The sequence below is a fragment of the Pelodiscus sinensis genome, chromosome 1 (assembly GCF_049634645.1).
Source record: "Pelodiscus sinensis isolate JC-2024 chromosome 1, ASM4963464v1, whole genome shotgun sequence".
Taxonomy (NCBI): Eukaryota; Metazoa; Chordata; order Testudines; family Trionychidae; genus Pelodiscus; species Pelodiscus sinensis.
This window is the reverse complement of record NC_134711.1, coordinates 65,419,444-65,430,156: the sequence shown is the minus strand read 5'-3', so window position 1 is coordinate 65,430,156 and position 10,713 is coordinate 65,419,444. Positions and strand designations below refer to the sequence as shown.

At 45.1% G+C, this 10,713-nt stretch overlaps 1 protein-coding gene across 2 annotated transcripts in view; it reads left to right on the top strand.

Moving 5' to 3' along the window:
* Positions 1–41: 41 nt before the first annotated feature.
* The window catches only part of ZFC3H1 (zinc finger C3H1-type containing), a 65,966-nt gene continuing 55,294 nt past the window's right edge, over positions 42–10,713 (top strand). For both annotated transcript variants that reach the window (XM_075931838.1, XM_014572789.3), the window contains exons 1-2: positions 42–751; positions 9,625–10,041. In XM_075931838.1, the coding sequence (XP_075787953.1) occupies positions 181–751; positions 9,625–10,041 (988 nt within the window). In that variant the 5' untranslated portion in view covers positions 42–180. The remainder of the gene's footprint in view (positions 752–9,624; positions 10,042–10,713) is intronic.

The following is a 10,713-nucleotide window of genomic DNA, read 5'->3' as shown; positions in this document are numbered from 1 at the left end:
GGGCTGGGAGAGGGGAAACTATTAGTTCTCGCGGGAGTAGAGTTGGACGCGGGGGGAGCGCTAGGGCGCGGAGGGGGGATCCTGAAGACCGACGTGGTGGGGAAGTTTGGGGCTGGGCTGCTCCGGAATCGAAACGGACTGTGCCGCTCCCTGCCCCTGCCGAGCGCCTGGAGCGGGGCCATGGCGGCGGTTGCAGCCGCTGCGGAGGCGGCTCCGCTGGAGCCTAGCGGCCTGTCCCCGAAGGAGGAGGGGGAGCTGGAAGACGGCGAGATCAGCGACGACGACAATAACAGCTCCGAGCCCGCCGGCGGCCTCATCAGCACCAGGCCCTACTCGAGGCGCAGGCCGCCTCCCGGCCTCCGCGGCGGCGCCTCCCTCTCCTCCTCCTCCTGCTCGCGCCGCTTCCCCCGCTCGCGGCACCAGCCGCCCCCGGAGCTCGGTCACCTGCACGGCCACGGCGGTTACCGGCCCAAGGAGTCGTTCCGCTCTCACCCGCCGCCGCTGCCCTCGTCGCGGATGCCTCCGGGCTCCCACTCCGACTCCGGCCCCAGGCTCTCGTTTTGGGAGCGCAGCCACAACGCGCTGGATCGGTTCCGCTTCCGAGGCAGACCCTACCGCGGCGGGGGTCGCTGGGGCAGGAGCCGGGGTGGGGGAGACCGGGGAAGCAACCCCCCTGGAAGGCCGCCCGGGGGCGGGGGAGGAGCCGGATTCAGCTGCAGCCAGGGCTGGAGGGAGCTCTCCCCACGAAAGTGTATCCTTGAGCGGGACAGTGGGGACCTGGGTGTGTTCCTCGTTTCCGGCCAGCGTTGGGTGCGGGTGGTGGCGTGGAAAGGCTCATCCCTTAGGCTCTATCTAGCGTGCCTCGCTTAAACGCCTCGAAAAGGACAACGCCCCGAGCGCGCTGCCATCCATATCCACGGGCTGAGCCTCAGGGTCGCGTTGTCCAGCGTGCATGGCGACGGGCTGGAGTGGAGCTGGGTCCCGGATCCGTGTGGGCACTGTATGCAAAACTCAGTGCGGTCTCGTCCTCCCCAGCCTGACAGGAGACTTGCGAAGTGGATTAGCCCCGGGGAGGGAGCCTTAACCTCAGAGTTTAGGCTAATTATCTGACAGTAAAGTTTTCAAGTCGCTGATTTCGCCTATTGGGCAGTGATGGAGTCACATCCCTGTCTGCTTTCAGTATTTGTCAGTGCTGTAGCCGGTCTAATCTTGGTTGTATCTTGTGCTTTGCTTTAACTTTTCTTTCACTGAAAGCTCTATGCATAGAGCACGTGTCAAGCCCCTTGCTTGATGCTGTCATTTGTGGTCCTGTTTGCTAGAAGGGGAAGCCATACAAGCTGTGACTGCTGTTGGAGTTGGACACAGTGGTGTAGATCTAATGTTAAAGAGTATTGGTCAGACAGTCTTCACAGTACCTTAATAGTTCTTCCCATGGCAGATGAAATGGTAGAACCAGCAAGGAAGTTGCTTTCATTTTGCATTGGTCATGTCTGTGTCTTGGTCTAAGGTGGGAAACCACCCATTTGGTGGTAGGTCAGGAATGGGTGCACTGACCATATAGCTTAATTACAAGTATAGGTAGGGATAAATTGCATCAAGTATTGGTTTAAACCTGTTCTCCTTGGTTGTAATACTGAAAGCAGTTTGCCATTGTCTGTGCATGCAACTAAATTACATACACCACTTGCTCAGTTGCATCAGTTACTCACACTAGTTATCAGCAAGGGATATTTTTCTTAGTGAAGCCAAGGCTTGAGATCTGTTTAAAAGGTGGGAATGAGATCCTTGTCATTTCGAGTCCAGATATATATTGGGTAGTGGAATTGATTACTGGTATTTCCGAGGCTTCCCCCCTTCCCTCCCCCCGGCCTCTGTATGTGGGGGGAGCAGGAGCTGGTTTAAAAGCCAGTTCCCTCCAGCACAGTTGGCGCAGGAGGGGCTCCAGAGGAGGCTGCTGCTGGCCCAGGCTCAGCTGGAACCCCCCTGCACACAGAGGCTGCTACTGTGAAGCAGCTGCTGTCTGTGGTGGCCTGGGCTGGCCGCGGGCAGAAGCTGCTCTAGGAGCAGCCTTTGTCCATGGTGGGTCCCAGTTCCCTGCTGGGCCCTGGCGTGAGCCAGGACTGAGCAAGCCTGGCTCCCTGTCAGCTTGTGCCGGGTATGGGAGCTACTCCCGCTGTGGCTCTGCGTTTTAGATGTAGTAAGAGGTGAGTAGGCAGCCTAGCTCTTACTACATTTAAAATGCAGAGCCACAACTGGGGTAGCTCCTGGACCCGGCACGAGCTGGGACTGAGCGCCTTCCCCATCAACTAACCGTGTGGTTGATTAAAAATTCTCTCAATTACACAATTAGTTAAATACCTGCTTCTTAACATCCCTAATTTGGAGTGAGCAGAGAAAGCATTATTAACAGCATGTCTTAATTAACTGTTTAGCTTTATATGTTCCATTCATAATATTATCTGGCTCTTGTCAATGTTTGTGTAGTGCTTTTAATCAAAGAATGTGTCTCTCTTAAGATTGGAAAATAGAGGAAAATGTGACTGGGATCACGAACCAAGCCTCCTGGAAAGCTGGAAATAGAACCTTTGGCCATGGCCTTACACTATACACCTTACAGTTGCACAGCTGTATTGATGCAGCTTCATTTCTGTCAGCTCTCTTGTGTAGCCGCTTTCTGCTGATGGGGGAAGAGCTCTCTGGTCGATATAATTAAACCACCTCCAGTGAGTGGGGGTAGCTATATTTGCAGGCGAAGCTCTCTGGCTAACCTTTTTCTTCAGAAGGGAGTACGCATGGGAATCTAAATTCCTGTTACAGATAAGTACTTGAATTTTGTCTTCAGTACGCTTCCTTTTTTTTCTTGAGCTTCATGTTTCTGTTCAGTGGGTAAGTTTTCTAGCTGATGTTCAGTCACAATATTCTTTATTAATTTCTTAATTTTTACCAATTTTTGGTTTATTTGTTAGGTGAGCATAGGATCTTCAAGACGTGAATGTAGCCGAATGACTTGGTAATAGTGATGATCATAATGTAACTCAATTTAACATCCTTTGAAAGGTAAAATTGCCAAAAAAACCCAGCAGTACAAAAGGGGAACTGCACAAAAATAAGGCTAGCTGAATGGAAATTAAAATGAATATTTTTAGTAGTGAAATGGAGCCATTTAAAAAGAGTCAGAGACTCAAAATGTATACTCCAATTAAAAAGAAACCAAACCCCAAAATGACTCATAGCTGTCAGGTGTAATGGTATAATATGGTTAGACCAAGAAAAAATTATAAGAGCAACTAGCTAAGGGCACAAAACTAGCAGCATTTTTACGTACCTCAGGGCTTGTCTCCACAGGGTGGATTGATGCAGCAATTGAACCACTGGTGGTTGATTTAGCATGTATAGTAAAGACCCATTAAATTGACTTGATAACTCTCCTGTTGACTCTAGTACTTCAGCAGATCGAGATGAGTAAGGGGAGTTGACTAGAGAGTTTTTTCTGTCAGTCCTCCGCAGTGTGGACCCTGCAGTAAATAAATCTAAGATACATCAATTTGAATTGCACTACTAACATAACTAATTGTTCACCTTAGATAGATTTGTCTCTGTATTGTAGTCCTCCCCTTAGAAGCAGGAAGCCTGCCAAATCATCTATCAAACAGCTGACCAATCTGTGCTAAAGTAGCATTCTAAAGATGCCATTGCAGAGAAGCTGACTGACGTCTTGGCATCATTCTTGACCGTAGAGAATGTGGGGAAGATCTCCACACTCGAGCTATTTTTTAGATGGCAAATCTGAGGAAATGCCTCAGATTGAGGCATCAGTAGAGAAAGTTTAGAACAAACTGATCTAAAGAATAATAAGTCACGAGACCTCAAATGGTATTCACCCAAAGTGCTGAAGCAACTCCAATCTGAAATTGTACAAGTGCTAACTGGTATGTGTAAACTATCACATAAATTAGCCTCCGTACATATGTAGCTGTCTGGAGAATAGCTAATATGCTGATTTTTTAAAAAAAGAGTTCAGAGGTGATCTTAATAATCATAGGCTGGTGAACCGAACTTTAGTACCAGACAAATTTGGTTGAAGCTATAATAGAATAGTTGGTCACATAGATAAACTCAATATATCGGAGAGGAGGAGAAGAGAGTCAACACAACTCTCATACAGAGAAATCATGACTCTCCAAATCTATTAGTATTCTTGGAAGATGTCAGCAAGCATGTGGACATATTTTCTGAAAGTTCAAATACACTATTTGGCAAGATCTCCTGTAAGCAAAACAAGTTATCATGGGGTAAGAGGAAAGGTCCTTTCATGGATCAGTATTTGGTGAAAAGAAACAAAGGATAGGAATGAATGGCCAGTTTTCATCAGAGGTGAGCAGTATTTGTTCTGGGGGCAGTGCTGTTGTACATATTCATAAATTCTATGGAAAAGGGGATAAACGGGGTGGGAAAGTTTTCATATGATACAAATTACTCAAGATGTTTAAGTCCAAAGCAGACTATAGCGAGCTCTTACTACACACTAGTTAAGGTTAACAGAGTATTAGGAACCACTAGGAAAGGGATAGAATATAAGACAGAAAATATGCCACTTTACAAATCCAGGCTACACCCACAACTTGATTGAGTGCCCAGAGTACACCCAGAGTACTGCAGTGGGGTGGGGGCCCGAGACCAGGAGCTGGATCTGCTTAGCTGGGGAGAGGGGAGGAAGTTCACAGACAATAGGCCCATCAGTGGGTATTATTAGTTGAAGTGATTAGGTTGGGAAACCCATGCTTTGGGTTCTATAAACCTCCAGTTTCTAGATGTAGGGACATTGGAGTATCTAGCGCATTCGAGATTACCCTGTTCTGTTCATTCCCTCTGAAACATCTAGTTATGGCCACTGCCAGAAGATAGGATATATGGATAGGACTATTGGACCTACTAAGTCTGGTATTCTTATATTTTGTACAGGCTTTTTGCTGAATTTTCAAATCTGTAGATTGAGTCTGTGATGTGGAACCCCAAAATGGGGATTTCTTTGCAGAGAGAAGTTCTAAACTGAAAAACAAATGGTACAGTTTTCAGTTACTGAGTTGAAGGTTTCTTTAATCTGGCTCTTCAGCTCAGAATGGAGATTTTGCAGAATGTTTTGAAGGATAACCGCTGTAGCATGTTCATTTTTTGAATCTCTATGCATTCCTATCTGTGTTACCCATCCGTAACTTAGTCCTAGATGAGGTTTGTAAGAATATTTTACATTTTATTTTTGAGAATTCCCCTCCACTTCCATTCTCAAAGCACATTGGGACATTTGCCCTACCCATTTTTATATACTCTTAACAAACAAAACAAAAAACACTCTACACTAATTCTCTTGTGCTAAGTGTAGCGTACCACTTTACAGTGCGACATCTTTCTGACTTGGGTGTGAAACCTCACCCCCTTTGCTGGAAAGTGTCAGTGTAAATGGGATTCCAGTGGTGGGCACTACTCCCCTCATGGATATGGTTTATACAGAGCTCTGGGAGACCTCTTTCCCAGGGATCCTGCCGTGGTCACACTTTCACAGGAGAGAAGAGATTTTGACGTGATTCTACATTGCTTAAATTAAACAGACTTTTTAAAAAAATACATAAAGATACTTTAAAATAAATCAAAATTTTATTATTGCCTACTAATGCTCTCTCAATTACTAGTGTAACTAAGGGGACAGTTGATATTGTTACTTTTCCAATGCTTTATCAGTTTGCAAATATCCCGCTTAATGGTGATTTGGAATTATCCATTACAGAATTCCAAAATAGTTTGATTTCTTATTAAATATATGTTTATAGGGGGAGGGCTTCCAATCATAATAGGCACTTTTGTATATACAGTACTATCTTAGATTTTGGTTTTGTTTTGTATGCTTTATCTTGGCTGATCATTGTGCTGAAGCTTGACAAATCTTAAGAAATGTTTTGCTAGAATAACGTAAGTGGCTTTTTTTTTGGAGGTTTATCAAAGAGATTCAAATGTCTCTAAAAAATGAACATGCAGGTATGTCCAGGTCACTCATGCCCCCATGGTTCTGAAGCTAGCCTTGCTTTGAAATGCTCTACATAAAATTATGGGTCTGAATCTGAATGCACAGCATGTTTAAATTCACAGATTAGAAATTTCATTGTGCTATAATTTAGCTCCATTGTTAGTATGCACAAGCCTCAATGGACAAGCATCTCAAATTATCACAATGTTCATCTGTCCAATATAAGAGTTATTAAATAGCTTTAATCTAAACTTTAGACAGCTAATAGGGTGAAAAGTTTTAAAGTACAGGCAGTCCCCGGGTTACGTACAAGATAGGGACTGTAGGTTTGTTCTTAAGTTGAATCTGTATGTAAGTCGGAACTGGCGTCCAGATTCAGCCGCTGCTGAAACTGACCGCCAGTTCCGACTTACATACAGATTCAACTTAAGAACCCCAAGCTTTCCCAAGTCAGCTGCTGCTGAAACTGATGAGCGCTGATTCCAGGAAGCCTGGGGCAGAGCAACTCTGCCTCGGGCTTCCTGTAGTCAGCGCTGGTCAGTTTCAGCAGCGGCTGACTTGGGGACGCCTGGGGCAGAGCAGCTGGGGTGCTGCTGGGTTGCTCCAGTAGCACCGCTCCTCGGCGCTACTGGACCAACCCAGCAGCACCCCAGCTGCTCTGCCCCAGGCGTCCTGATTCAGCCACTGCTGAAACTGACCAGAAGCGGCTGAATCAGGACCTGGGGCAGAGCAGCTGGGGTGCTGCCGGGTTGGTCCAGTAGTGCCCAGAGCGGGTGCTGCAGGACCAATCCGCAGCGCCCCAGCTGCTCTGCTCCAGGGTCCAAAACAAAAGCCTGGTCTGCTAGGGGGGGCATACTATCCGCGCCCCCCCCCTCCCCCAGCAGACCAGGGACACGGGGAGCAGAGCAGCAGCGGCAGCGGGGTGCCGCGCCTCTGAGGCTTTGCTCTGGCAAAGTCTCAGAAGTGCAGGACCCCCCCCCCCCCCCCCCCCCCCCCCCCCCCCCCCCCCCCCCCCCCGCGGCTGCGGCTTCAGTCCCGGTGCCTGTGGTCTGCTGGGGATTTTTGAGCTTACTAAAGCATCTACAGGCAGTCCCCGACTTACGCGGACCCGACTTACGTCGGATCCGCACTTACGAATGGGGCTTTCTCGCCCCGGAGGTCGAGGTAGCGGATTGCTACCTGCGAGCTCCGGGGCGAGAAAGCCCCGTTCGTAAGCTGCTCCGGTGCCCCTGGTCTGCTGGACGGTCCCCAGCAGACCACAGGCACCGGGTCTCAAGCGGCAGCAGCGGCGGTTCCCGCGCTTCTGAGGCTTTGCTTTGGCAAAGCCTCAGAAGCGCGGGAACCCGCCTGGTGCCCCTGGTCTGCTGCAGACGGTCTCCAGCAGACCAGGGGCACCGGAGCAGCTTACGAACGGGGCTTTCTCGCCCCGGAGCTCGCAGGTAGCAATCCGCTACCTCGACCTCTGGGGCGAGAAAGCCCCGTTCGTAAGTGTGGATCCGACATAAGTCGGATCCGCGTAAGTCGGGGACTGCCTGTAGATGCTTTAGTAAGCTCAAAATGCCCGATAGTTGTCTGCTGATTGCTTTTGGTTCACAATGAACTGTGCCAAATAGGTTGGGTTAAATTGACAATTTGTGTTTGTTTGGATAAGAAATTATTATAGGCATTTAGTTTGGCTACAACCTGTCCAAATAGAAGTGATCTTTTGAGTCCTGATTTCATGTAAACAGTAAAACAAAAGAAATAATATGTAAGTACAAAAATAGCGTATACTATTTGTTGGTCTGACAATGTACTAGAAGGTTGTTTAGATCATTAGTATTAGTAGCAATAACATCATCATCTTGTGCTCCACATTAGTAGGTTTCAAAGAGCTTTACTAAGTAGGGATGTAATAGTGTAACTGATTAATTGATATGCAAAAGCTTAAAGGTTAATGCTATAGACTGCACACATTTCCACCCTCTCCCCCTCCACTAAATTTTTTAGCAGGCTGGCTATTCAATTAACTGATATTTAACATCCCTATTATGAAGAGGACAAGTACTTGGATTTCTTAACGTATTTACAGGATTACTTCAAATCATAATAGGCAGTTTTAGTTTTATAGATAAGATTGTTATTAATCTTTCATGTCTCACTATGTCAGGAAAATAATCTTTACGATAAAATAATTCTGCATTCTTTGCAAATTATTTATATAATATTTAAAAAATGCAGCCTTGTGGAGTTCTGTAGGTGAACTTAGGACTTGGGCCACGAATGTCAGCAGTTTTCCATTACCGTCTCTTGGCTGGGGGTCAGACTGCTGTGGCCAAACCAGAACCCAATAGGTAAACAATGTCTATTGGGAATGCATGCACAACTCCTTGTGAACCAAAGGCTGCGTCTAGACTGGCATGATTTTGCGCAAATACTTTTAATGGAAAAGTTTTTCTGTTAAAAGTATTTGCGCAAGAGAGCGTCTATACTGGCATGGGTCTTTGCGCAAAAGATTTGCTTTTGCGCAAAAGCATCCGTGCCAGTGTAGACGCTCTCTTGCGCAAAAAAGCTCCGCTGGCCATTTTAGCCATCAGGCTTTCTTGCGCAAGAAATTAACGTTGCTGTCTACACTGGCCCTCTTGCGCAAGAATATTTGCACAAGAGGGCTTATCCCTGAGAGGGAGAGTCAGAGTATTTGTGCAAGAACCACTGATTTTGTACATTACAAAGTCAGTGTTCTTGCGCAAATACTCGCATCCAGTGTAGACAAGGTGGCAAAATCATGCCAGTCTAGATGCAGCCAGAATGTTTGCTACAGAGCCTCTGATCAGAACCAAAGTAGTATAGTCCTGACTTCTGATGCCAGGTACTGGAGCCCTTGGCTCCTTGTGGTATACTTTCCTTTGTTGGTGGTGGTGATTAACCCCAGCGTTAGCTCAGATGTTGGGATATGGTTGCTGGAGATTTTAACTGTGCTGTAGTTAGGATTTCAACATTTTATGAATGGTCAAACTGCATCAGATTGAAGGTAAGTAACTTACCTTCACAGAGAGAGTCAGTGCGTGAGTCATACTTCTGTCAGAAGTCTGATGCTCACTAATTTGCCTTGAGCAAGTCTAACCAGCAGGTGAGGCTCCTTTTATCAGCCTCCACCATTTCAGTTCCAGCAAGTCAGAGAGTTTGTGGGTGGAGAGAAAGGAGACTTGCTGAGCATGAGCGATTCCTTGAGCTGTCAGAGTAAACAGAAGTCTCTTACATTTTCAACAAAAAAGATGGGATTTTTCTACATTTGTGAACAGTTGTAAAGTATCTAATAAAAGAAATGTGAGTGAAGGGAATTGAGCAGGAATAAGATTCTTGACAGTGGGTAAGTGTGATCAGTGTCCTTTATATTCAGTTCTTAATGTGCATATTTTATAAATTAGTCTTATGTTTTGACAAGTTCTGTTTCTAAGATGGTGGAGGAGAATTCAATTTGAAATTATAATACAAAATTGCTCCAGTGGGAGAACATATTTTAATTTGTTACGTATTGTTGCTTACTCTTCATTGATCATATCTTCACCTCTGCAATATGAAGGGCAGAAGTGGATTAAATTTAGTTTTCTTAACAAATAATTCAGCCAAAACTTTTGGAAGATCGCCATCTAGAAAACAGAACTACTCATCTAAAAATGAAAACTGCGCGGAAGAAAGTTTTGAGGATCTTCTTCTGAAATACAAGCAGATTCAGCTGGAGCTGGAATGTATTAATAAAGATGAAAAATTGGCTCTGAATAATAAAGAAGAAACTGTGCACCAAGATGCTAAAACAGCGAATGCCGAGGACCAAATAGCTGTAGAAAATGTCAGTATTACAAAAGAAGCTATAAAAGAAGTTTCTCCTGAGGAGAAAAATCAGGTTATAGCCTTTCAGGCATTTGAACTGAAACCTCTTAGGCAAAAACTGTCTACACCAGCTGAGAAGAACAGATTGAAAAAAACTAAAGATGGAACAAAACAACTGTCACAAAAACCTGAACTGTCAGAATCCAGTCAAGGTAACTATTGAACATTCCTGCCTGCATTAATCTCTTAAAGACTCTTGCTGTATGATTCTGCTACATATTTGGGAAAGTTGTGCCCCTTTAAAAATTTGCAGTTGAAACATCTTGATATTGCTAATGTATTTAATGTGAAACCACTTTATTTTAAATTTTGAATTGGAAAGTTTTCCTGAAGTAAAACATCGTCAGCATTTAGTACAGTATTCAAAATTGATCCAAATTATAAAATAAATTATACATATTCTCACAAATTTTTCTAATTTGAATGTAAATAAGGGTTGTGGAGAACAAAATTAGAATATTTCCCTTCTGCTGTTATACAGTGTTGAACACTTAAATATATTAATGCATGAGAATCAGAAAGTGAAATTGACTTGCTGTGTAAACAGCCTTTTCCCCCATTCACATTAACCGTTAAAAAAAATATATAGCATATATCTACTATATACTTGAGAGTGTGTGTCTGTCAGTTTGTTCGAGAACTCCTAAATATTAAGAGTTAGGATGCCAAATTCAATCTACAGCTTCCTTTTACCATTAACTTAAAGCAAGGTCAGGGTTTAGTTGTGCCAGGAAAATGTGGTGTGCCTGGAATGGGATTGCTTCTCATAAAGCATTTACAGAAAAGAGACAAAATAATCAGGCAGGTGAAAGGTACCTCCCTAC